Raw genomic sequence first — 27,833 nt, 5'->3', positions numbered from 1 at the left:
ATGCGGTAGGTTAATCTAGGGGCAAATTATTGATGCAGACCAGGTACATCCTTGTCCCAGCTCAAACAAATGAAAAGATGAGGAAATTGTATGTTTATTTTGTAACTATAAATCAGTTTCACATACACAATTTAACCCCATTTTCTTTCTTTATTATTTACTTATTGGTATGTGATGGATGTGCTTTGTCTATCTTGTTTTTTTAAATCAGAATAGTAAAGATGTCCAGCCCAAACCTTAGCCTTGTCACCTTACTCGGTAGCACTCTCAGTTACACCAGTGCCTTACTCTTTGTGGGTCAAGAACATGGAATCTCCATGGAAACCATCATGCAGGTCAGTAATGCTCCCCAAGGAAGCGCACCTGGTGCAACAATACCAGATATTCCTCCTATATCTGGGACTTTCTCTCTATGGCCAGTCACTTTTTCATGGTTTTGCTTTTATAGCAATTCTGAGCCATAAATTGATACTTAGGAACTGAAAGATAGATAAATATTTAGACAGATGAGAGAGCGATATACATAGATAGATGATAGATACAGATTAGATAGATGAGAGAGCGATAGAGATAGAGAGATAAAAGAGAGATATATAGATATAGATAAATGAGAGATAGATTGATAAACAGATGACAGAGATACATATAGATAAATAGATGAGAGGGATAAATAGATAATTAGATAGATAAGAGATACAGATAGATAGATGATAGATAGATAGATAGATAGATAGATAGATAGATAGATAGATAGATAGATAGATAGATAGATAGATAGGGTAATATATAAAGAATTACTCTCATGCCATATTCATGTTGTTCCTGTCATTTCTGTTAAGTCTTATGCCTACTGTCTGATATGCCCTCAGGTACGGATCAGTCTGCTCTATATAGGGGTCACTCTGGTTTTCGGGCCCCTGTTGGGGAAAAGCTGGAGGCTGCACAGAGTTTTCACACACAGAGTCCCAGGCAAAAGAGTGGTAAGTGATATTTATCATAAAACTCAAACAGAATGTAATTAAAATATTATAAATGTGATGGTGCAGTCTATAGTGCATGCTCAGCTGTGCCGGGTAACCACCCATCTAGCCAGTGCTGCTATAATGACATCACAGTGTCACTTCTGAATAAGTATTAACAGGGGGAACCAGGACAGGTTTAGAAAGCTAGAAATTAAAATGCATAAAACCTGTGTATTTGTTCCTAACCTGACTAATGCACACCAGTGAAATCCCACTGACCTGGGGAGGCAGAATTGCCTCATGATTTGTATATTTATGTGTATCTTTTATAAATTACATTGCACTTTGCATTTCTACTATGTATATTAATACTGAAAAACTGTCAACTTCAATGTCCCATAGTGCTTCATTACTTTCAATTGTCCAGATAATCAAGCATTCTCTAGTTTATCATGGCCCGAATGGGGCCAAATACTCTTGTTTCCACACAAGCCTTCAGGCTCACAGGAAACAGGAGTTAAGAAGCAGTGGTCTTAAGACCACTGCTCCTTATGTCGTACACCACCTCTGAGGCTGCGGATATCAATCCATCCAATCTCATACCATCGGGTTGATTGACACCCCCTGCTAGCGGCCGAATGGCCGCAAATCTGCAGTGGGCAGCATTGCACAAGCAGTTCCCCAGAAACTGCTTATGCAATGATAAATGCCGACAGCGTATGCTGTCGGCATTTATCAATGTCTGGCAGACATGATCGTGTCCGCCAGACAAATGATAAATCGTCCCCACTGAATTTTCTAAGAAAAAGGGTGGAACCTGGAAGTCTCAAAGAGATTAGAGATGTCTTCTAAGTAATGAGGCTCTCTGGAATACAAAATTTTCATATGGGAGAGAGAACGTAATTGGAGAACCCCTGGTGGTGATATAAAGGCTCAGTTTGCATCAATTATAAATTAGACTGAAATGTTTTCACTACAATTTAACTTGATTTTTTCTATATTTTAGTATACATTACTTTTCTGTTAGCTCAAAATTCACAATACACTTATTTTAACTAACATCACCTGCATAAAGCTGGCAACAACAACAAAAAATCAGTGAGAACAACTTATTTAAAATTCTTAGAAAATTTCAGACATATCCCAGGAACTCCTTTGTTCAGCCTAGGGAACTGCCCTGTCGCTCTCACTTTCTGAAACTGTCAGTTTTAGTTTACAGTGGGCAAATAAAAAGTGCAATGTAATTTGTAAAAGACACACAGAAATATACAAAGTATGATCCTAATTTCTTAAAGTAACACAGAAACAATGCTAGATCTAAATATATTAAAATATAAAAGAGAAAATGCAGAGCTTAAATGCAATAATACTAAAAAGGAGACAATTTGACATGTAAAGTAATATAAAATACAAAGCAAAAAGTGTAGGTGTAACAAAACTTTCATATCATACAGTGCTATACTGCACTGGGCTTGTCTCTCCTTCACATACATAAATGAGAGACAGTGGAAATAAATGCAACAGTACTCAGCGTTTCCCAGTCACATTACCTGTGAATACATCCAGTGCCCATAGACAGATGAGACGGGCACACTAGTAGCAACCCTGGCAGTACTACCTGTGTGACATTGGGTCAGATAGTAGTAAGTATGGCTGACTGTGTGTTATTGTTCTGTTGCACAGATTATCACTGATATGGCCTTGCTGGGGCTGGTGGGTGCCATCCTGTTTGCTGACATGTTGCTGCTGCTTACGTGGGTGCTGACTGACCCCGTGCGCTGTGTACAGACCGCAAGCGCCAGCATCAGGGTAAGATGCCACAAAGACTGGGGAGACTACATACATAATATATACACTTCATATACCTGAATATACTTCCTATAACAACACATACCCATGACCATTGTATACATACTATACACCACAGCTGCACATACACTGTCACTTCCTAAATATATACACTTATTTCTATTAGTTTTCCATGGAAAACACAAATAATCCCCCTTCATAGCATGGCTGTCACATTTGTGCACAGACCAAATACTTGTTACCCCCCCCCCCCCCTGCACAGCATGGACCAGTTTAGTTATTGATGTTGGATATAATGCTGGTCTGGTTATGTTCTAGTTCATTATACTTTGAAGAATATATACTCAGTGCTATTAAACAAATATGTCAGATCAAACCATTCTCCCATCTTACTTATTCTGCTTCACTTGTACAGGCTTCAGATCAGGAGACCTCATGTGCAGTCACCAGGCTGAACTTCTGTGGGTCACTTCATGCTGATCTCTGGATTGGGGTCCTAGTAGGGTTTAAGGTAAGTGTCGCTTATCACACATTTCAGGTCTTTGGATTTGTCCCCTAGATAAGTTTAACGTGGGTTTAATGGCAGTGGATCATGAATGGACATAGTTAATATGTTCTTTGTTGTCTAAGGCATCTGAAGAATTCTAAATGGCAAACAGCCTTCATTTTCAGTCTCAAAAACTCTTCACCCTATTCTTGATTATTAAACGGTCATGAAACCCCAAATTTGTCTTTCAGGATTTAGATAGGAAAGTTGTTTAAAATGTCATTATCTATCTAGTGATCTAATGTGCTTTATTTTCTTGGTATCCTTTGTTGAATGAGCAGTAATTCACTACTGGGAGCTAGTTGAAAGGCAATGACAAGAGGTTATATCTGCAGACACCATTCAGCAGCTTCTGAGGCTATCTAGGTATACTTTTCGACAAAGGATACACATAGAATGAAACAAATTAGATAAAAATATAAAAATTGCACACTATATCTGAATCATAAAAAAAAGGGTTTCATGTCCTTTTAACTTTTTCAATATCTGCTCAAATGCTGTGCAGATAAATATGCAACTATAATATTATTTTTACAAATACTGATCGGGAGCCATATTGTCTGCTGTATAAGAGGAAATGTTCTATTTAGACATTGGCCCTGTCCGGTCTGTGAGCCTCCTGGGACACTACACAAGGTGTAGTGAGTAGAATTGTGACACATGATAGGGAAATAGGTCATTAATTCATTGTCTGCTACCTTGGTCAGAGCTATTTTTAATACGGTTTCCTTGTCTATCTATTAATTACACTGGACACTTGTACCCTAGTTATTTTGTGAGTTACCTTTTTCTGCTCTTTATTGTGGTTACAGAGACAAATGCTACTTCTGTTAAAATCATATTCTTCTGTCTCTCAGGCCCTCCTTCTAATTTATGGCAGTTACTTGGCGGGTCTGACCAATCACATCAGTTCACCACCTGTCAATCAGTCGTTGGCCATCTTGGTTGGTGCTTGCCTGGTCATGGTGGGTACAGGCGCAGTATTCCTGGTTACTCGCTTCTTTCACACCTGGCCTAGCTTGGTCTATGGGATGACATCTGGAAGTATCCTCATCTGTACCACTACAATCAACTGCCTGATCTTCATTCCCCAGGTAATGAGAACCATCAATGAGAAGATAGTTAGTGGGACTGGGACCAACTTGACGGGAGGAGGTTCTACTCTGTAAATATTCCATAAAATATACCCAGCAGGCACTTCATGCCACCTAAACTATTCTCAGGCATAATGGAGAAACCCGTTACGCAAAGACATACAAATTACTGACACCCTCTATATATTTTTACCACAATCTCTTACATGAGTTCATTTTGTTTTAAAGGGACATGTGAGTCAATATCACAATGTCACAATTCAGACAGTCTGCACATTTAAAAAAAAAAGTGTAAATTACTTCTGTTAGCAAACCAATTTCTCTTGGTTTCTTTTGTTAAAAATGAGTTCCCAACTATGGGGGCAAGGCTGAGGAGCGTGCACGTGTGTTGTGCATAATATTTTTAGCATTGCCTGGTATTTCGGGACTGTACTGTGAAGTCAGGATCAGACTGATATGCTTCAGGAAAGTTCTTCTCTGTGAAAGGATCATCCTGAGCAACAAAAGGCTGCTTCTTGGGTGGTAACTAGCCATAGAACAAGCTATTATGTTGTTGTTCTTTCCCAGGTTGAGCGCTTCTCTCTTTTTATTTATGCTAATATTTCTAGCAAACATTGTTGCAAACACTGCTGCCATATAACGCTACCTCATTGTATAATGCCTACTAGACCAGATGACTTTAATGTTAGTGGGTAGCATAGGCTACGGAGGATTTAAACCTTGAACTTAAAAAATAAACAAAGAGCAGGCAGGTGAGGCTGAGAAATCTGTGGCTGAGCCTTAGAAGGGCTAATTGTCTGAATTTTTAGCTTCTGCAGTGGCGGCAGTTTGAGGAAGAGCAAAGTCCCAATGTCACCCAGATGGCCAAGTACTTCAACAGCCCCAGCAAGAGCCTCCGCACCATGTACAGCGAAGACGACATCTATCATCTCCTGGGGGAAAACGCATCCATGAGACGGCTTCTAACTGAGGTATTTGTCACCAACCGTATGTAGTCTAGAGCTGGCACTGTAGCCGTGTTATCATGTAGAGCTATAAGTCACACAGTGTCTGCAGTACGGAACGTGAATAGTACTGTCCGGCAGCACTCTGTGTCTGTACCACACTGCAGCACTCTGTGTCTGTACCACACTGCAGCACTCTGTGTCTGTACCACACTGCAGCACTCTGTGTCTGTACCACACTGCAGCACTCTGTGTCTGTACCACACTGCAGCACTCTGTGTCTGTACCACACTGCAGCACTCTGTGTCTGTACCACACTGCAGCACTCTCTGTCTGTACCACACTGCAGCACTCTGTGTCTGTACCACACTGCAGCACTCTGTGTCTGTACCACACTGCAGCGCTCTGTGTCTGTACCACACTGCAGCGCTCTGTGTCTGTACCACACTGCAGCGCTCTGTGTCTGTACCACACTGCAGCGCTCTGTGTCTGTACCACACTGCAGCGCTCTGTGTCTGTACCACACTGCAGCGCTCTGTGTCTGTACCACACTGCAGCGCTCTGTGTCTGTACCACACTGCAGCGCTCTGTGTCTGTACCACACTGCAGCGCTCTGTGTCTGTACCACACTGCAGCACTCTGTGTCTGTACCACACTGCAGCACTCTGTGTCTGTACCACACTGCAGCACTCTGTGTCTGTACCACACTGCAGCACTCGGTGTCTGTACCACACTGCAGCACTCTGTGTCTGTACCACACTGCAGCACTCTGTGTCTGTACCACACTGCAGCACTCTGTGTCTGTACCACACTGCAGCACTCTGTGTCTGTACCACACTGCAGCACTCTGTGTCTGTACCACACTGCAGCACTCTGTGTCTGTACCACACTGCAGCACTCTGTGTCTGTACCACACTGCAGCACTCTGTGTCTGTACCACACTGCAGCACTCTGTGTCTGTACCACACTGCAGCACTCTGTGTCTGTACCACACTGCAGCACTCTGTGTCTGTACCACACTGCAGCACTCTCTGTCTGTACCACACTGCAGCACTCTATGTCTGTACCACACTGCAGCACTCTATGTCTGTACCACACTGCAGCACTCTGTGTCTGTACCACACTGCAGCACTCTGTGTCTGTACCACACTGCAGCGCTCTGTGTCTGTACCACACTGCAGCGCTCTGTGTCTGTACCACACTGCAGCACTCTGTGTCTGTACCACACTGCAGCACTCTGTGTCTGTACCACACTGCAGCACTCTGTGTCTGTACCACACTGCAGCGCTCTGTGTCTGTACCACACTGCAGCGCTCTGTGTCTGTACCACACTGCAGCGCTCTGTGTCTGTACCACACTGCAGCACTCTGTGTCTGTACCACACTGCAGCACTCTCTGTCTGTACCACACTGCAGCACTCTATGTCTGTACCACACTGCAGCACTCTATGTCTGTACCACACTGCAGCACTCTGTGTCTGTACCACACTGCAGCACTCTGTGTCTGTACCACACTGCAGCACTCTGTGTCTGTACCACACTGCAGCACTCTTTATGTACCACACTGCAGCACTCTATGTCTGTACCACACTGCAGCGCTCTGTGTCTGTACCACACTGCAGCACTCTGTGTCTGTACCACACTGCAGCACTCTGTGTCTGTACCACACTGCAGCACTCTGTGTCTGTACCACACTGCAGCACTCTTTATGTACCACACTGCAGCACTCTGTGTCTGTACCACACTGCAGCGCTCTGTGTCTGTACCACACTGCAGCACTCTGTGTCTGTACCACACTGCAGCACTCTGTGTCTGTACCACACTGCAGCACTCTGTGTCTGTAAAACACTGCAGCACCCTATGTCTGTACCACACTGCAGCACTCTTTATGTACCACACTGCAGCACTCTATGTCTGTACCACACTGCAGCACTCTGTGTCTGTACCACACTGCAGCACTCTGTGTCTGTACCACACTGCAGCACTCTTTATGTACCACACTGCAGCACTCTCTGTCTGTAGCACACTGCAGCACTCTATGTCTGTACCACACTGCAGCACTCTGTGTCTGTACCACACTGCAGCACTCTGTGTCTGTACCACACTGCAGCACTCTGTATCTGTACCACACTGCAGCGCTCTGTGTCTGTACCACACTGCAGCACTCTGTGTCTGTACCACACTGCAGCACTCTGTGTCTGTACCACACTGCAGCACTCTGTGTCTGTACCACACTGCAGCACTCTGTGTCTGTACCACACTGCAGCACTCTGTGTCTGTACCACACTGCAGCGCTCTGTGTCTGTACCACACTGCAGCGCTCTGTGTCTGTACCACACTGCAGCGCTCTGTGTCTGTACCACACTGCAGCACTCTGTGTCTGTACCACACTGCAGCACTCTGTGTCTGTACCACACTGCAGCACTCTGTGTCTGTACCACACTGCAGCACTCTGTGTCTGTACCACACTGCAGCACTCTGTGTCTGTACCACACTGCAGCACTCTGTGTCTGTACCACACTGCAGCACTCTGTGTCTGTACCACACTGCAGCACTCTTTATGTACCACACTGCAGCACTCTATGTCTGTACCACACTGCAGCGCTCTGTGTCTGTACCACACTGCAGCACTCTGTGTCTGTACCACACTGCAGCACTCTGTGTCTGTACCACACTGCAGCACTCTGTGTCTGTACCACACTGCAGCACTCTGTGTCTGTACCACACTGCAGCACTCTTTATGTACCACACTGCAGCACTCTATGTCTGTACCACACTGCAGCACTCTTTATGTACCACACTGCAGCACTCTATGTCTGTACCACACTGCAGCACTCTGTGTCTGTACCACACTGCAGCACTCTGTGTCTGTACCACACTGCAGCACTCTGTGTCTGTACCACACTGCAGCACTCTGTGTCTGTACCACACTGCAGCACTCTTTATGTACCACACTGCAGCACTCTATGTCTGTACCACACTGCAGCGCTCTGTGTCTGTACCACACTGCAGCACTCTGTGTCTGTACCACACTGCAGCACTCTGTGTCTGTACCACACTGCAGCACTCTGTGTCTGTACCACACTGCAGCACTCTTTATGTACCACACTGCAGCACTCTGTGTCTGTACCACACTGCAGCGCTCTGTGTCTGTACCACACTGCAGCACTCTGTGTCTGTACCACACTGCAGCACTCTGTGTCTGTACCACACTGCAGCACTCTGTGTCTGTACCACACTGCAGCACTCTATGTCTGTACCACACTGCAGCACTCTTTATGTACCACACTGCAGCACTCTATGTCTGTACCACACTGCAGCACTCTGTGTCTGTACCACACTGCAGCACTCTGTGTCTGTACCACACTGCAGCACTCTTTATGTACCACACTGCAGCACTCTGTGTCTGTAGCACACTGCAGCACTCTGTGTCTGTACCACACTGCAGCACTCTGTGTCTGTACCACACTGCAGCACTCTGTGTCTGTACCACACTGCAGCGCTCTGTGTCTGTACCACACTGCAGCACTCTGTGTCTGTACCACACTGCAGCACTCTGTGTCTGTACCACACTGCAGCACTCTGTGTCTGTACCACACTGCAGCACTCTGTGTCTGTACCACACTGCAGCACTCTGTGTCTGTACCACACTGCAGCACTCTGTGTCTGTACCACACTGCAGCACTCTGTGTCTGTACCACACTGCAGCACTCTGTGTCTGTACCACACTGCAGCACTCTGTGTCTGTACCACACTGCAGCACTCTGTGTCTGTACCACACTGCAGCACTCTGTGTCTGTACCACACTGCAGCACTCTGTGTCTGTACCACACTGCAGCACTCTGTGTCTGTACCACACTGCAGCACTCTGTGTCTGTACCACACTGCAGCACTCTGTGTCTGTACCACACTGCAGCACTCTGTGTCTGTACCACACTGCAGCACTCTTGTCTGTACCACACTGCAGCACTCTATGTCTGTACCACACTGCAGCACTCTGTGTCTGTACCACACTGCAGCACTCTGTGTCTGTACCACACTGCAGCACTCTGTGTCTGTACCACACTGCAGCACTCTGTGTCTGTACCACACTGCAGCACTCTGTGTCTGTACCACACTGCAGCACTCTGTGTCTGTACCACACTGCAGCGCTCTGTGTCTGTACCACACTGCAGCACTCTGTGTCTGTACCACACTGCAGCACTCTGTGTCTGTACCACACTGCAGCACTCTGTGTCTGTACCACACTGCAGCACTCTGTGTCTGTACCACACTGCAGCACTCTGTGTCTGTACCACACTGCAGCACTCTGTGTCTGTACCACACTGCAGCACTCTGTGTCTGTACCACACTGCAGCACTCTGTGTCTGTACCACACTGCAGCACTCTGTGTCTGTACCACACTGCAGCACTCTGTGTCTGTACCACACTGCAGCACTCTGTGTCTGTACCACACTGCAGCACTCTGTGTCTGTACCACACTGCAGCACTCTGTGTCTGTACCACACTGCAGCACTCTTTATGTACCACACTGCAGCACTCTGTGTCTGTACCACACTGCAGCGCTCTGTGTCTGTACCACACTGCAGCACTCTGTGTCTGTACCACACTGCAGCACTCTGTGTCTGTACCACACTGCAGCACTCTGTGTCTGTACCACACTGCAGCACTCTATGTCTGTACCACACTGCAGCACTCTTTATGTACCACACTGCAGCACTCTATGTCTGTACCACACTGCAGCACTCTGTGTCTGTACCACACTGCAGCACTCTGTGTCTGTACCACACTGCAGCACTCTTTATGTACCACACTGCAGCACTCTGTGTCTGTAGCACACTGCAGCACTCTGTGTCTGTACCACACTGCAGCACTCTGTGTCTGTACCACACTGCAGCACTCTCTGTCTGTACCACACTGCAGCACTCTGTGTCTGTACCACACTGCAGCACTCTGTGTCTGTACCACACTGCAGCACTCTGTGTCTGTACCACACTGCAGCACTCTGTGTCTGTACCACACTGCAGCACTCTGTGTCTGTACCACACTGCAGCACTCTGTGTCTGTACCACACTGCAGCACTCTTTATGTACCACACTGCAGCACTCTATGTCTGTACCACACTGCAGCGCTCTGTGTCTGTACCACACTGCAGCACTCTGTGTCTGTACCACACTGCAGCACTCTGTGTCTGTACCACACTGCAGCACTCTGTGTCTGTACCACACTGCAGCACTCTGTGTCTGTACCACACTGCAGCACTCTGTGTCTGTACCACACTGCAGCACTCTGTGTCTGTACCACACTGCAGCACTCTATGTCTGTACCACACTGCAGCACTCTTTATGTACCACACTGCAGCACTCTATGTCTGTACCACACTGCAGCACTCTGTGTCTGTACCACACTGCAGCACTCTGTGTCTGTACCACACTGCAGCACTCTGTGTCTGTACCACACTGCAGCACTCTGTGTCTGTACCACACTGCAGCACTCTTTATGTACCACACTGCAGCACTCTATGTCTGTACCACACTGCAGCGCTCTGTGTCTGTACCACACTGCAGCACTCTGTGTCTGTACCACACTGCAGCACTCTGTGTCTGTACCACACTGCAGCACTCTGTGTCTGTACCACACTGCAGCACTCTTTATGTACCACACTGCAGCACTCTCTGTCTGTACCACACTGCAGCGCTCTGTGTCTGTACCACACTGCAGCACTCTGTGTCTGTACCACACTGCAGCACTCTGTGTCTGTACCACACTGCAGCACTCTGTGTCTGTACCACACTGCAGCACTCTAGTCTGTACCACACTGCAGCACTCTTTATGTACCACACTGCAGCACTCTATGTCTGTACCACACTGCAGCACTCTGTGTCCTGTACCACCACTGCAGCACTCTGTGTCTGTACCACACTGCAGCACTCTTTATGTACCACACTGCAGCACTCTGTGTCTGTAGCACACTGCAGCACTCTGTGTCTGTACCACACTGCAGCACTCTGTGTCTGTACCACACTGCAGCACTCTGTGTCTGTACCACACTGCAGCGCTCTGTGTCTGTACCACACTGCAGCACTCTGTGTCTGTACCACACTGCAGCACTCTGTGTCTGTACCACACTGCAGCACTCTGTGTCTGTACCACACTGCAGCACTCTGTGTCTGTACCACACTGCAGCACTCTGTGTCTGTACCACACTGCAGCACTCTGTGTCTGTACCACACTGCAGCACTCTGGGTCTGTACCACACTGCAGCACTCTGTGTCTGTACCACACTGCAGCACTCTGTGTCTGTACCACACGGCAGCACTCTGTGTCTGTACCACACTGCAGCACTCTGTGTCTGTAGCACACTGCAGCACTCTGTGTCTGTACCACACTGCAGCACTCTGTGTCTGTACCACACTGCAGCACTCTGTGTCTGTACCACACTGCAGCACTCTATGTCTGTACCACACTGCAGCACTCTATGTCTGTACCACACTGCAGCACTCTGTGTCTGTACCACACTGCAGCACTCTATGTCTGTACCACACTGCAGCACTCTGTGTCTGTACCACACTGCAGCGCTCTATGTCTGTACCACACTGCAGCACTCTGTGTCTGTACCACACTGCAGCACTCTGTGTCTGTACCACACTGCAGCACTCTCTGTGTCTGTACCACACTGCAGCACTCTATGTCTGTACCACACTGCAGCACTCTGTGTCTGTAGCACACTGCAGCACTCTGTGTCTGTACCACACTGCAGCACTCTGTGTCTGTACCACACTGCAGCGCTCTGTGTCTGTACCACACTGCAGCACTCTGTGTCTGTACCACACTGCAGCACTCTGTGTCTGTACCACACTGCAGCACTCTGTGTCTGTAGCACACTGCAGCACTCTATGTCTGTACCACACTGCAGCACTCTGTGTCTGTACCACACTGCAGCACTCTGTGTCTGTACCACACTGCAGCACTCTGTGTCTGTAGCACACTGCAGCACTCTGTGTCTGTACCACACTGCAGCACTCTGTGTCTGCACCACACTGCAGCACTCTGTGTCTGTACCACACTGCAGCACTCTGTGTCTGCACCACACTGCAGCACTCTGTGTCTGTAGCACACTGCAACACTCTGTGTCTGCACCACACTGCAGCACTCTGTGTCTGTAGCACACTGCAGCACTCTGTGTCTGTAGCACACTGCAGCACTCTGTGTCTGCACCACACTGCAGCACTCTCTGTCTGTACCACACTGCAGCACTCTGTGTCTGTACCACACTGCAGCACTGTGTGTCTGTACCACACTGCAGCACTCTCTGTCTGCACCACACTGCAGCATTCTGTGTCTGTACCACACTGCAGCACTCTGTGTCTGTACCACACTGCAGCACTCTGTGTCTGTACCACACTGCAGCACTCTGTGTCTGTACCACACTGCAGCACTCTGTGTCTGTAGCACACTGCAGCACTCTGTATCTGTAGCACACTGCAGCACTCTGTGTCTGTACCACACTGCAGCACTCTGTGTCTGTACCACACTGCAGCACTCTGTGTCTGTACCACACTGCAGCACTCTGTGTCTGTACCACACTGCAGCACTCTGTGTCTGTACCACACTGCAGCACTCTGTGTCTGTACCACACTGCAGCACTCTGTGTCTGTACCACACTGCAGCACTCTATGTCTGTACCACACTGCAGCACTCTCTGTCTGTACCACACTGCAGCACTCTGTGTCTGCACCACACTGCAGCACTCTGTGTCTGTACCACACTGCAGCACTCTCTGTCTGTACCACACTGCAGCACTCTTTGTCTGTACCACACTACTGCACTCTGTGTCTGTACCACACTGCAGCACTCTGTGTCTGCACCACACTGCAGCACTCTGTGTCTGTACCACACTGTAGCACTCTGTGTCTGTACCACACTGCAGCACTCTGTGTCTGTACCACACTGCAGCACTCTGTGTCTGTACCACACTGCAGCACTCTGTGTCTGCACCACACTGCAGCACTCTGTGTCTGTACCACACTGTAGCACTCTGTGTCTGTACCACACTGCAGCACTCTGTGTCTGTACCACACTGCAGCACTCTGTGTCTGCACCACACTGCAGCACTCTGTGCCTGTACCACACTGCAGCACTCTCTGTCTGTACCACACTGCAGCACTCTGTGTCTGCACCACACTGCAGCACTCTGTGTCTGTAGCACACTGCAGCACTCTGTGTCTGTACCACACTGCAGCACTCTCTGTCTGTACCACACTGCAGCGCTCTGTGTCTGTACCACACTGCAGCGCTCTGTGTCTGTACCACACTGCAGCACTCTGTGTCTGTACCACACTGCAGCACTCTTTATGTACTGTCTGTACCACACTGCAGCACTCTTTATGTACCACACTGCAGCACTCTTTATGTACTGTCTGTACCACACTGCAGCACTCTTTATGTACTGTCTGTACCACACTGCAGCACTCTTTATGTACTGTCTGTACCACACTGCAGCACTCTTTATGTACCACACTGCAGCACTCTTTATGTACTGTCTGTACCACACTGCAGACCCAGGCTAGAGCTTTATCCTTTAGCAAGGAAATGACAAAGGTGACCCTTGACTGATGAGACTAGAAGGTGTGAGGATCATTGCGGAAGTGCAGCCTGCATTGGTTTAGAAAGCCCCTACAGTCAGTAGTACCGTCATACTTGTCAGGCAAGGGAATCCGGGGTAAGCTTCCAGAAGTGGAGGAAGAAGCCACAGCACTGGGAGTAGGGGCTGGTGGTGTAGCAACAGGAGCGGCATCCCTCGCTGCAACTAGTAAGGAGAGTTGAGCGGTAATAGCCTCTAGCTTGGAATCCATATTCTGCAACTGTGTGGTATGGGTTCCCAACATCTGTCCCTGAAGATAAACAGCACGTGCCACTTCATCTGGCTGCATGGCCCAAGTATAATGTAATGCTCGTGGGATTCTCCTCTATCAGACCAAACTCGGCCAGTAGTCTTCTTATCCCGGCGTCGAGCCGGAATGATAGGGAATATCCCAGAGCAGAGAAAAATAAGGAGATGAGGAGAGCGGCACTCACCACAGGCAGGGTAGTCCCCAGTGGCAACAGTGGAGTAGTCCAGAGATAAACCACTTGAATAGTCAAGCAGGAAGGGATTGGCAACAGAAAAGCAGTCCAAGGGCACACCACTAGAAGGGTGAGGCAGGCAGGGATTGGCAACAGTAAACAAACCAGCAGTTTAAGGGTTAAGGCAGGTAGAGGAGTCAGGCAGGCAGGTTCAGCAACAGAAAGCAATCCAGCTGTTTAAGGGTTAAGGCAGGTAGAGTAGGCAGGCAAATTCAGCAACAGAAAGCAATCCAGCAGTTTAAGGGTTAAGGCAGGTAGAGTAGTCAGACAGGCAGGTTCAGCAACAGTAAGCAATCCAGCAGTTTAAGGGTTAAGGCAGGTAGAGTAGACAGGCAAATTCAGCAACAGGAAGCAATCCAGCAGTTTAAGGGTTAAGGCAGGTAGAGTAGACAGGCAAATTCAGCAACAGAAAAGCAGTCCAAGGGCACACCACTAGAAGGGTCAGGCAGGCAGGGATTGGCAACAGTAAACAAACCAGCAGTTTAAGGGTTAAGGCAGGTAGAGGAGTCAGGCAGGCAGGTTCAGCAACAGAAAGCAATCCAGCTGTTTAAGGTTTAAGGCAGGTAGAGTAGACAGGCAAATTCAGCAACAGAAAGCAATCCAGCAGTTTAAGGGTTAAGGCAGGTAGAGTAGACAGGCAAATTCAGCAACAGAAAGCAATCCAGCAGTTTAAAGGGACAGTCAAGTCCAAAAAAACCTTTCATGTTTTAAATAGGGCATGCAATTTTAAACAACTTCCCAATTTACTTTTATGACCAATTTTGCTTTGTTCTCTTGGTATTCTTAGTTGAAAGCTAAAACTAGGAGGTTCATATGCTAATTTCTTAGACCTTGAAGACTGCCTCTATTCTGAATACATTTTGACCACTAGAGGGCATTAGTTCACATGTTTCATATAGATAACATTGAGCTCATGCACGTAAAGTGACCTAGGAGTGAGCACTGATTGGCTAAACTGCATGTCTGTCAAAAGAACTGAAATAAGGGGGCAGTCAGCAGAGGCTAAGATACAAGGTAATTACAGAGGTAAAACGTGTATTATTATAACTGTGTTGGTTATGCAAAACTGGGGAATGGGTAATAAAGGGATTATCTTTCTTTTTAAACAACAAAAATTCTGGTGTTGACTGTCCCTTTAAGAGTTAAGGCAGGTAGAGTAGTCAGGCAGGCAGGTTCAGAAACAGTAAGCAATACAGCAGTTTAAGGGTTAAGGCAGGTAGAGTAGTCAGGCAGGCAGGTTCAGCAACAGTAAGCAATACAGCAGTTTAAGGGTTAAGGCAGGTAGAGTAGGCAGGCAGGCAGATTCAGCAACAGTAAGGGGCACAAGGAAGAAGATCAGCGCCGCACGCCTCTAGAGCCGACACTGCCCCTGACAACGAGCAGAGAAGGAGACGCCGTGCCCCTAGCAACGGCAAGAGCGGCGCGACGTGACAGATGCTCCGCGTCGGATGTCTTGAAGATGGACCCGCTCCACGCCGGAAGGATGAAGATAGAAGATGCCATCTGAATTAAGACTTCTGCCCTTCTGGAGGACCACTTCTGCCGGCTTCGTTGAGGACATCTTGCCGCTTGGATGAAGACTTCTCCCGGTAAGTGAATCTTCGGGGGTTAGTGTTAGGATTTTTTTAAGGGTGTATTGGGTGGGTTTATTTTTTAGATTAGGGGTTTGGGCTGCAAAAGAGCTAAATGCCATTTTAAGGGCAATGCCCATCCAAATGCCCTTTTCAGGGCAATGGGGAGCTTAGGTTTTTTTTAGTTAGCTTTTTATTTGGGGGGTTAGTTGTGTGGGTGGTGGGTTTACTGTTGGGGGGGTTGTTTGAATTTTTTTTTACAGGTAAAAGAGCTGATTACTTTGGGCCCTTTTAAGAGATATTGATAGTTTAGTTTAGGCTATGTTTTTTTTTATTTTGGGGGGCTTTATTTTATTTTGATAGGGCTATTAGATTAGGTGTAATTAGTTTAAAGATCTGTAATTTGTTTTTTATTTTCAGTAATTTAGTGGGGAGGTTTTGTGATTTAGCTAATTTAATTTAATTTATTTAATTGTATTTAATTTAGTTAATTTATTTAATTGTAGTTTGTGATTTAGCTAATTTAATTTAATTTATTTAATTGTATTTAATTTAGTTAATTTATTTAATTGTAGTGTAGTGTTAGGTGTTAGTGTAACATAGGTTGGGTTTTATTTTACAGGTAAATTTGTATTTATTTTAGCTAGGTAGTTATTAAATAGTTAATAACTATTTAGTATCTATTCTGCCTAGTTAAAATAAATACAAACTTGCCTGTAAAATAAAAATAAACCCTAAGCTAGCTACAATGTAACTTTTAGTTATATTGTAGCTAACTAAGGCCTAGATTTGGAGTTTGGCGGTAGCCGTGAAAACCAGCGTTAGAGGCTCCTAACGCTGGTTTTAGGCTACCGCCGGTATTTGGAGTCAGTCAAAAAAGGGTCTAACGCTCACTTTTTTTAGCCGCGACTTTTCCATACCGCAGATCCCCTTACGTCAATTGCGTATCCTATCTTTTCAATGGGATCTTTCTAACTCCGGTATTTAGAGTCGTGGCTGAAGTGAGCGTTAGAATTCTAACGACAAAACTCCAGCCACAGAAAAAAGTCAGTAGTTAAGAGCTTTCTGGGCTAACGCCGGTTCATAAAGCTCTTAACTACTGTGCTCTAAAGTACACTAACACCCATAAACTACCTATGTACCCCTAAACCGAGGTCCCCCCACATCGCCGCCACTCGATTCAATTTTTTTAACCCCTAATCTGCCGACCGCCACCTACGTTATCCTTATGTACCCCTAATCTGCTGCCCCTAACACCGCCGACCCCTATATTATATTTATTAACCCCTAACCTGCCCCCCACAACGTCGCCGCCACCTACCTACAATAATTAACCCCTAATCTGCCCACCGCAAAGAGCCGCCACCTACATTATAGCTATGTACCCCTAATCTGCTGCCCATAACACCGCCGACCCCTATATTATATTTATTAACCCCTAATCTGCCCCCCACAACGTCGCCTCCACCTGCCTACACTTATTAACCCCTAATCTGCCGAGCGGACCGCACCGCTACTATAATAAAGTTATTAACCCCTAATCCGCCTCACTAACCCTATAATAAATAGTATTAACCCCTAATCTGCCCTCCCTAACATCGCCGACACCTAACTTCAAACATTAACCCCTAATCTGCCGACTGGAGCTCACCGCTATTCTAATAAATGTATTAACCCCTAAAGCTAAGTCTAACCCTAACACTAACACCCCCCTAAGTTAAATATAATTTAAATCTAACGAAATTAATTAACTCTTATTAAATAAATTATTCCTATTTAAAGCTAAATACTTACCTGTAAAATAAATCCTAATATAGCTACAATATAAATTATAATTATATTATAGCTATTTTAGGATTTATATTTATTTTACAGGTAACTTTGTATTTATTTTAACCAGGTACAATAGCTATTAAATAGTTAATAACTATTTAATAGCTAAAATAGTTAAAATAATTACAAAATTACCTGTAAAATAAATCCTAACCTAAGTTACAATTAAACCTAACACTACACTATCAATAAATTAATTAAATAAAATACCTACAATTACCTACAATTAAACCTAACACTACACTATCAATACATTAATTAAATACAATATCTACAAATAAATACAATGAAATAAACTAACTAAAGTACAAAAAATAAAAAAGAACTAAGTTACAAAAAATAAAAAAATATTTACAAACATCAGAAAAATATTACAACAATTTTAAACTAATTACACCTACTCTAAGCCCCCTAATAAAATAACAAAACCCCCCAAAATAAAAAATGCCCTACCCTATTCTAAATTCCAAAAGTTCAAAGCTCTTTTACCTTACCAGCCCTGAACAGGGCCCTTTGCGGGGCATGCCCCAAGAAGTTCAGCTCTTTTGCCTGTAAAAAAAACATACAATACCCCCCCCCAACATTACAACCCACCACCCACATACCCCTAATCTAACCCAAACCCCCCTTAAATAAACCTAACACTAAGCCCCTGAAGATCTTCCTACCTTATCTTCACCATACCAGGTTCACCGATCAATCCAAAAGAGCTCCTCCGATGTCCTGATCCAAGCCCAAGCAGGGGGCTGAAGATGTCCATGATCCGGCTGAAGTCATCATCCAAGCGGGAGCTGAAGAGGTCCATGATCCGGCTGAAATCATCATCCAAGCGGGATCTGAAGAGGTCCATGATCCGGCTGAAGTCTTCTATCAACGGCATCTTCAATCTTCTGTCTTCCGGATCCATCTTGCAGACCTCCGACGCGGAACATCCTGCTGGCCCGACGGACTACCGACGAATGAAGGCTCCTTTAAGGGACGTCATCCAAGATGGCGTCCCTCAAATTCCGATTGGCTGATAGGATTCTATCAGCCAATCGGAATTCAGGTAGGAAAATTCTGATTGGCTGATGGAATCAGCCAATCAGAATCAAGTTCAATCCGATTGGCCGATCCAATCAGCCAATCAGATTGAGCTCGCATTCTATTGGCTGATCGGAACAGCCAATAGTATGCGAGCTCAATCTGATTGGCTGATCGGATCAGCCAATCGGATTGAACTTGATTCTGATTGGCTGATTCCATCAGCCAATCAGAATTTTCCTACCTTAATTCCGATTGGCTGATAGAATCCTATCAGCCAATCGGAATTCGAGGGACGCCATCTTGGATGACATCCCTTAAAGGAGCCTTCATTCGTCGGTAGTCCGTCGGGCCAGCAGGATGTTCCGCGTCAGAGGTCTGCAAGATGGATCCGGAAGACAGAAGATTGAAGATGCCGTTGATAGAAGACTTCAGCCGGATCATGGACCTCTTCAGCTCCCGCTTGGATGATGACTTCAGCCGGATCATGGACCTCTTCAGCTCCCACTTGGATGATGACTTCAGCCGGATCATGGACATCTTCAGCCCCCTGCTTGGGCTTGGATCAGGACATCGGAGGAGCTCTTTTGGATTGATCGGTGAACCTGGTATGGTGAAAATAAGGTAGGAAGATCTTCAGGGGCTTAGTGTTAGGTTTATTTAAGGGGGGTTTGGGTTAGATTAGGGGTTGTGGGTGGTGGGTTGCAATGTTGGGGGGGGGTATTGTATGTGTTTTTTTACAGGAAAAAGAGCTGAATTTCTTGGGGCATGCCCCGCAAAGGGTCCTGTTCAGGGCTGGTAAGGTAAAAGAGCTTTGAACTTTTGTAATTTAGAATAGGGTAGGGCATTTTTTATTTTGGGGGTTTTTATTATTTTATTAGGGGGCTTAGAGTAGGTGTAATTAGTTTAAAATTGTTGTAATATTTTTCTGTTGTTTGTAAATATTTTTTTATTTTTTGTAATTTAGTTCTTTTTTATTTTTTGTACTTTAGTTAGTTTATTTCATTGTATTTATTTGTAGATATTGTATTTAATTAATGTATTGATAGTGTAGTGTTAGGTTTAATTGTAGGTAATTGTAGGTATTTTATTTAATTAATTTATTGATAGTGTAGTGTTAGGTTTAATTGTAACTTAGGTTAGGATTTATTTTACAGGTAATTTTGTAATTATTTTAACTATTTTAGCTATTAAATAGTTATTAACTATTTAATAGCTATTGTACCTGGTTAAAATAAATACAAAGTTACCTGTAAAATAAATATAAATCCTAAAATAGCTATAATATAATTATAATTTATATTGTAGCTATATTAGGATTTATTTTACAGGTAAGTATTTAGCTTTAAATAGGAATAATTTATTTAATAAGAGATAATTAATTTCGTTAGATTTAAATTATATTTAACTTAGGGGGGTGTTAGTGTTAGGGTTAGACTTAGCTTTAGGGGTTAATACATTTATTAGAATAGCGGTGAGCTCCAGTCGGCAGATTAGGGGTTAATGTTTGAAGTTAGGTGTTGGCGATGTTAGGGAGGGCAGATTAGGGGTTAATACTATTTATTATAGGGTTAGTGAGGCGGATTAGGGGTTAATAACTTTATTATAATAGCGGTGCGGTCCGCTCGGCAGATTAGGGGTTAATAAGTGTAGGCAGGTGGAGGCGACGTTGTGGGGGGCAGATTAGGGGTTAATAAATATAATATAGGGGTCGGCGGTGTTAGGGGCAGCAGATTATGGGTACATAGGGATAATGTAAGTAGCAGCGGTTTACGGAGCGGCAGATTAGGGGTTAATAATAATATGCAGGGGTCAGCGATAGCGGGGGCGGCAGATTAGGGGTTAATAAGTGTAAGGTTAGGGGTGTTTAGACTCGGGGTACATGTTAGAGTGTTAGGTGCAGATGTAGGAAGTGTTTCCCCATAGCAAACAATGGGGCTGCGTTAGGAGCTGAACGCGGCTTTTTTGCACGAGCACGTTTTTGAGGCTGGCCGCTTCCATAAGCAACTCTGGTTTCGAGAGTTGCAGTGGCGTTAAATATGCTCTATGCTCCTTTTTTGGAGCCTAACGCAGCCATTCTGTGGACTCTCAATACCAGAGTTATTTTAAAGGTGCGGCCAGAAAAAAGCCAGCGTTAGCTACGCGGGTCGTTACCGACAAAACTCTAAATCTAGCCGTTAGGGTTTATTTATAGGTAAGTATTTAGTTTTAAATAGGAATAATGTAGTTAATGATAGTAATTTTATTTAGATTTATTTAAATTATATTTCAATTAGGGGGTGTTAGGGTTAGGGTTAGACTTAGGTTTAGGGGTTAATAAATTTAATATAGTGGCGCCGACGTTGGGGGCAGAAGTTTAGGGGTTAATATATATAATGTAGGTGGCGGCGATGTTAGGGGCAGCAGATTAGGGGTTAATAATATTTAACTAGTGTTTGCGAGGCGGGAGTGCGGCGGTTTAGGGGTTAATATGTTTATTCTAGTGGCTGCGATGTCCTGAGCGGCAGATTAGGGGTTAATCATTTTATTTCAGTGTTTGCGATGCGGGAGGGCCTCGGTTTAGGGGTTAAAAGGTAGTTTATGGGTGTTAGTGTACTTTTTAGCACTTTAGTTATGAGTTTTATGCTACAGCGTTGTAGTGTAAAACTCATAACTACTGACTTTAGAATGCGTTAGGAATCTTGGAGGTAGAGGGTGTACCGCTCACTTTTTGGCCTCCCAGGACAATCTCGTAATACCAGCGCTATGGAAGTCCCATAGAAAAAAGACTATACGCAATCTACGTAAGTAGGTTTGCTGTAAGGCCAAAAAAGTGTGCGGTACACCTATACCTGAAGACTCGTAATACCAGCGGGCATAAAAAAGCAGCGTTAGGACCTGTTAACGCTGCTTTTTTACCTTACAGCAAAACTCGTAATCTAGTCATTAGTTTTTACAGTATAATACATATACAGTACATAATATACTATATACATGTGTGCAATATACTCACAGCTCCTATAGGTTTATTATTAATGTTCTAGTTTCACTATTGGTAACAAAAGATGTTGAGTTTGGGTGACACATGTAAATATATATTGTCATTCAATACTGTGTAAAGGAATCACTTACATCACACTCGTAATACCAGCGCTATGGAAGTCCCATAGAAAAAAGGGTTTACGAAGTTTACGTAAGTCGGTTTGCGGTAAGGCCAAAGAAGTGTGCGGTGCCCCTAAACCTGCAAGACTCGTAATAGCAGCGGTAGTGAAAAAAGCAGCGTTAAGACCTGTTAACGCTGCTTTTTCAGCTTAACACAAAACTCGTAATCTAGCCGTAAATTACACAAAAAATTTTTTTTAGCAAAGATTTAAACTAATTACACCTAATCTAAGGGCCCTATGAAAATAAAAAAGCCCCCCCAAAATAAAAAAACCCTAGCCAACAACAAACTACAAAAAGCCCTTAAAAGGGCCTTTTGCGGGGCATTGCCCCAAAGAAATCAGCTCTTTTACCTGTAAATAAAAAATACAAATACCCCCCCAAAAGTAAAACCCACCACCCACACAACCAACCCCCCCCCAAATAAAAACCTAACTAAAAAAACCTAAGCTCCCCATTGCCCTGAAAAGGGCATTTGTATGGGCATTGCCCTTAAAAGGGCATTTAGCTCTATTGCAGCCCAAACCCTAATCTAAAAATAAAACCCACCCAATACACCCTTAAAAAACACTAACCCCTGAAGATTCACTTACAGTTTTGAAGATCCGACATCCATCCTCCAAGAAGCCGGCAGAAGTCTTCATCCAAGCGGCTGAAGTCTTCATCCAAGCCCGCAGAAGTCTTCACCCAGACGGCATCTTCTATCTTCATCCGGCGCGGAGCGGCTCCATCTTTAAGACATCCGACACGGAGCATCCTCTTCGTTCGACGTCTTCTTCCCAAATGAAGGTTCCTTTAAATGACGTCATCCAAGATGGCGTCCCTTAGATTCCGATTGGCTGATAGAATTCTATCAGCCAATCGAAATTAAGGTTTAAAAAATCCTATTGGCTGTTGCAATCAGCCAATAGGATTGAGCTTTCATCCTATTGGCTGATCCAATCAGCCAATAGAATGTGAGCTCAATCCTATTGGCTGATTGCTAATGTTTTAGTTTAGATTTAAGAGCTCAATCCTATTGGCTGATTGCCAATTTTTTAGTTTAGATTTTTTAGTGTAGATTTAAATTATTTGAGTAGGGTAAGGTTTTTAAATATATAATATCATTAATTTAATTTGTAGTTTAATGTAATTTTAGTATAATAGTGTAGGTTAATTATTAGTTTAATATAGTTTAATTTAATTCTAAAGGTAAGTTTAAATGTATTATAAGATAGGGATGAGTTAATATTTCATATAAAGTTAGCGGGTTGTTAGGTTTAGGGGTTAATAGTTTAATTTAGTTTATGGCGATGTGGGGGGCTGGCGGTTTAGGGGTTAATAGGTTTAGTAAGTGCTAGTGATGTGGGAGGCCAGGGGTTTAGGGGATAATACATTTATTTAGTTGGAGTGACGGGATTGGGGTTAATAACTTTATGTAGGTGGCGGGAGCAGCAGATTAAGGGTTAATAACTTTTATTTAGTTGGCGGCGGTATCGGGATGGCAGAATAGGGGTTAATAAGTGTAATGTAGGTGGCAGCTGTGTTGGGGCAGCAGCTTAGGGGTTAATAAGTATAATGTAGGTGGCGGCGGTGTAGGGGGCGGCAGAATAGGGGTTAATAAGTATAATGTAGGTGGCGGCGGTGTCGAGGCAGCAGCTTAGGGGTTAATAAGTATAATGTAGGGGGCGGCAGACTAGGGGTGTTTAGACTCAGGGGTTATGTTAGGGTGTTAGGTGTAAACATAACTTTTATTCTCCCATAGGAATCAATGGGGTATCGGGCAGCAGCAAACATAAGCTTTCACTGCTTTCAGACTCCCATTGATTCCTATGACATCCGCCGCCTCCAGGGCGGATTGAAAACCAGGTACGCTGGGCCGGAATAGTGGCGAGCATACCTGCTAGGAATTTGTTAACTATCAAAAGTAGTCAGATAGTGCCGAATTTGCATTCGGAACATCTGTAGTGACGTAAGCATCGATCTGTGTCGGACTGAGACCGGACGGATCGTATGTTACGTCACAAATTTCAACTTTTGCCGGTCTGTAGGCATTGATAACTAAGGGGAATCAGGCTCTCCACAATTACGCTGCGGAATTCCAGCGTATTTGCGGTTGACGGCTTGATAAGTAGGCCTCACAATCACAGAATACACCATCACACAACCACAGAATACACAACCACAGAATACACAACCACAGAATACACAATCACAGAATCACAGAATACACAATCACAGAATACACAACCACAGAATACACAATCACAGAATACACAACCACAGAATACACAATCACAGAATACATAACCACAGAATACATAACCACAGAATACATAACCACAGAATACACAATCACAGAATACTCAATCACAGAATACACAATCACATAATACACAACCACATAATATATAACCAAAGAATACATAACCACAGAATACATAACCACAGAATACACAACCACAGAATACATAACCACAGAATACACAATCACAGAATACACAACCACATAATATATAACCAAAGAATACATAACCACAGAATACATAACCACAGAATACATAACCAGAGAATACATAACCACAGAATACATAACCACAGAATACACAACCACAGAATACATAACCACAGAATACACAATCACAGAATACACAACCCCATAATACACAACCACATAATATATAACTGAAGAATACATAACCACAGAATACATAACCACAGAATACATAACCACATAATATATAACTAAAGAATACATAACCACATAATACACAACCACATAATATATAACTAAAGAATACATAACCACATAATACACAACCACATAATATATAACTAAAGAATACATAACCACAGAATACACAATCACAGAATACACAATCACAGAATGCACAATCACAGAATACACAATCACAGAACCGCACACAGAATATATACGTAGACTATTGCAGCTCAGGTTGATTAGAATCTGCCAGGGCTACTTAAAGGCACGGTACACCTTAATACATACATAATAATTACAAAAAAACAAGATATGACAGGTAGGCTCAGGAGAGTGCTCCTTTTAATACCTCTGTATGCTCTCATAGAAAGGAGTAACGTTTGAACAAAGCAAAGAGAGAGAGAACTAAATTTGATATTTTATGTTATTCCATTCTGCTTATCCATACAACCTTGATCAAATTAGATATTAAATAATGCATACAAATATAAAATGATGTCAGTTTATAAGAGAGCTTTATAGCCTAGAAAAGGGACTAAATGTAATACACAGTTTGGGTCTGATGATCTAGCACTCTCTGCACTTGCAAGCTTATCGAAGAGGTCTGATTAGTACTACAAGGTTCCTCAATCAATTTTAACCCCTTCAGTACCAGGAATTTAAATTAAAAACTTGCCCAAAGTACCAGATAATTTGTAGCATTTTTGCTATTACTCCATTTGAACAAAATTAGAGCCTAGTGTTTTTAATTTACCTATCAAAACTACAGTATATATATTTTTTTTAGTCGACAACTCAAGGTATTGATCTAGACCCATTTTGGTATATTTCATATCACTGTTTCACCGCCAAACGCGATCAAATAAAAAAAAATTATTAACTTTTTCACAAACTTTGGGTTTCTCACTGAAATTATTTTACTTGTGCAGTCATAAGACAAAAGGTTATAAAAGCCTCTCTGGGATCCCCTTTATTCAGAAATAGCAGACATGCTATTGCCATTGTTTTTTGGTAATATAAAAGGCTGTTAATTGCAGCTATGCACCACACTTCTAATATTCTCGGCAGTGAAGGGGTTAATAATCAGGTAGCTTGTAAGGTTAATTTTAGCTGTAGTCAGAGATTACCCTCCCACCTCCAACCCCCTGATCCCTCCCAAACAGTTCTCTTCCCTCCCTCACCCCCACTGGTCACCACTATTTTAGGTACAGGCAAACAGTCTGCCAGAATGCAGTTTTAGGGCATTTTTTCTAAAATAATATATTTCTCACTGTAGGGATCCCTTCTCAACCCTCCCTGATGTTAAACAGCTCTCTAGCCCTCCCCCTCTAACCAGAAGTCTGCCAGTACCCAGTTTTTTTAGTATTTTTCTATAGTAATTGTTTAAAATTATTTATTAAGAAAAAAAAATCTGTATTGTAGTGCAGCGATTCTCCCTTCCCCCAAGTGATTGTCACTAGGGACCCCCTCCCTCACCTGTTTCTGTTGTGTAGGGAACCCATCCCTCCCCCTCCCTCACCAAACATTTTTCTGTACCGTAGGGAACTCTCCCATCCCACCCCCTCCCCCAATTCTTCACCCGCCCACCTGCCTCCTTCTATCCCACACCACCTACGGCATCACCACAAGCCGATACAGACAGTGACACAGGGTACGCTGGGCAAATTAATATAAAAGAGAAACAGCATTGCATTAGTTAGGAAATTAAAGGGTTGAATGTTGTAATATATTTTAATTCAATATCATATGAAGCTAATTTGTAATATTTCCTACAGAAAAATGCAGTTATAGAGAGTCTTCAGGAGCAGGTGAACAACGCTAAAGACAAGCTGGTAAAGCTGCTGAGAACTGAATGCCGTACTGAGAATTTGAAAACAGCCTTTGGACCTGACAAACCTACACCAATATGGGATGGTCAGAAACATGAGACCACAGGAAGTGAACAGAATAATGAACCAACCAATGGGCATCATGAGCAGTCAACAAGTTACAATAACACAGGGACCCAACATGGCACAGTTGTGCATCAACAGGAGTTGGCAGATTCTGGATCAGATGTCTCTGGTCTTAAGCAAGCTCTGCATAGAATTGAAAGCTATGACCATGACTCTGATGAATCACAAGTTATCCAGGAACCAACTGAATGTTCTTCCTCGAAACAAAGTCACAAAATGCCATTTGACTCTAGAAGCGTGAGCTTTACTGAGAACCTCACAAAAGCTCAGCAGAAGTTAGGGGGCACACTTGAAACGTTGGATGTCTCCAGACGGGTGAACTATGTCAGCAGTGAGAAGCTCCAAGAGATCCTCAAGGAGCTCAGCATGGAGACTCTGCAAGGATGTGGTCGTTTGTCTCCAAGGAAGCAGATAGGTGCCAGCCACTGTGCACAGCAAGAGACTGTGTCCCTGTCCTCTGAGGGGTTTCGGAAAGTGTGCCTTAGCCTCTCCCCTTACATGATGAGGAGAAGGAGAGGGTCTGGTTATGTACAAAGGAGACACCATTCATCATCCCAGTTCTCTAGTGCGGTGGGTCCACCTACCTGGTGCATCGTGAATAAAGGAGGCAGGACTTTACAGAATGGAGTACAAAAAATGATTGATGAGAGACTAATTAAAACAGTTGAAAGGAAAGTAGATGAGGCAGGTTTTGAGGTCAAACATAATCTTGCATCCTCGTTACCGAATAACATAGTGTTAAGTGTTCAGATGCAGGACGACGAGGAAAAGTCAAGGGAGAATTATGGCCTCTGGGTAAAAAACATTTATCCAACAGACACACAAGAGAATCCGGCTGCATCAATCCCTTATAATCACACAGCACACGACACCTATGGGATCATGACAATGAGTGACCTTCGTTCCCAAACTCCCTATACAGAGACAGACTCAAGCAGCTCAGATGAGGCCATCTGCTGCTGTCACCGGCCCTATTGTGAACTGTGTTACCAAAATACTTGTTACTCTAGTGACAGTTACACATCTGAAACTGAGTCATGCAGTCAGCAGCAGGGACTGGCCCAGCTGAACATGCACTCACAAGCGGTTGTAAACTTCAATGAGGACCTTAAACCAACCTTTGTATGA

General features: G+C 44.2%; 1 protein-coding gene across 1 annotated transcript; it reads left to right on the top strand.

The window, feature by feature from the left end:
* On the top strand, positions 1-27,833 carry GPR156 (G protein-coupled receptor 156). Its single transcript, XM_053705135.1, has 8 exons — positions 1-5; positions 212-335; positions 870-980; positions 2,646-2,771; positions 3,187-3,282; positions 4,176-4,412; positions 5,222-5,383; positions 26,526-27,833. Exons 1-8 carry the CDS (start codon positions 1-3, stop codon positions 27,831-27,833), a joined length of 2,169 nt encoding a protein of 722 aa, XP_053561110.1.

Source organism: Bombina bombina, chromosome 3 (assembly GCF_027579735.1).
Source record: "Bombina bombina isolate aBomBom1 chromosome 3, aBomBom1.pri, whole genome shotgun sequence".
NCBI lineage: Eukaryota > Metazoa > Chordata > Amphibia > Anura > Bombinatoridae > Bombina > Bombina bombina.
This window is presented reverse-complemented; position numbering and strand designations above follow the sequence as displayed.

Coding starts and splice junctions, on each gene's coding strand:
- GPR156 (XM_053705135.1), top strand. Junction 336..869: donor CCATGGAAACCATCATGCAG/GTCAGTAATGCT, acceptor ATATGCCCTCAG/GTACGGATCAGTCTGCTCTA. Junction 981..2,645: donor GAGTCCCAGGCAAAAGAGTG/GTAAGTGATATT, acceptor TCTGTTGCACAG/ATTATCACTGATATGGCCTT.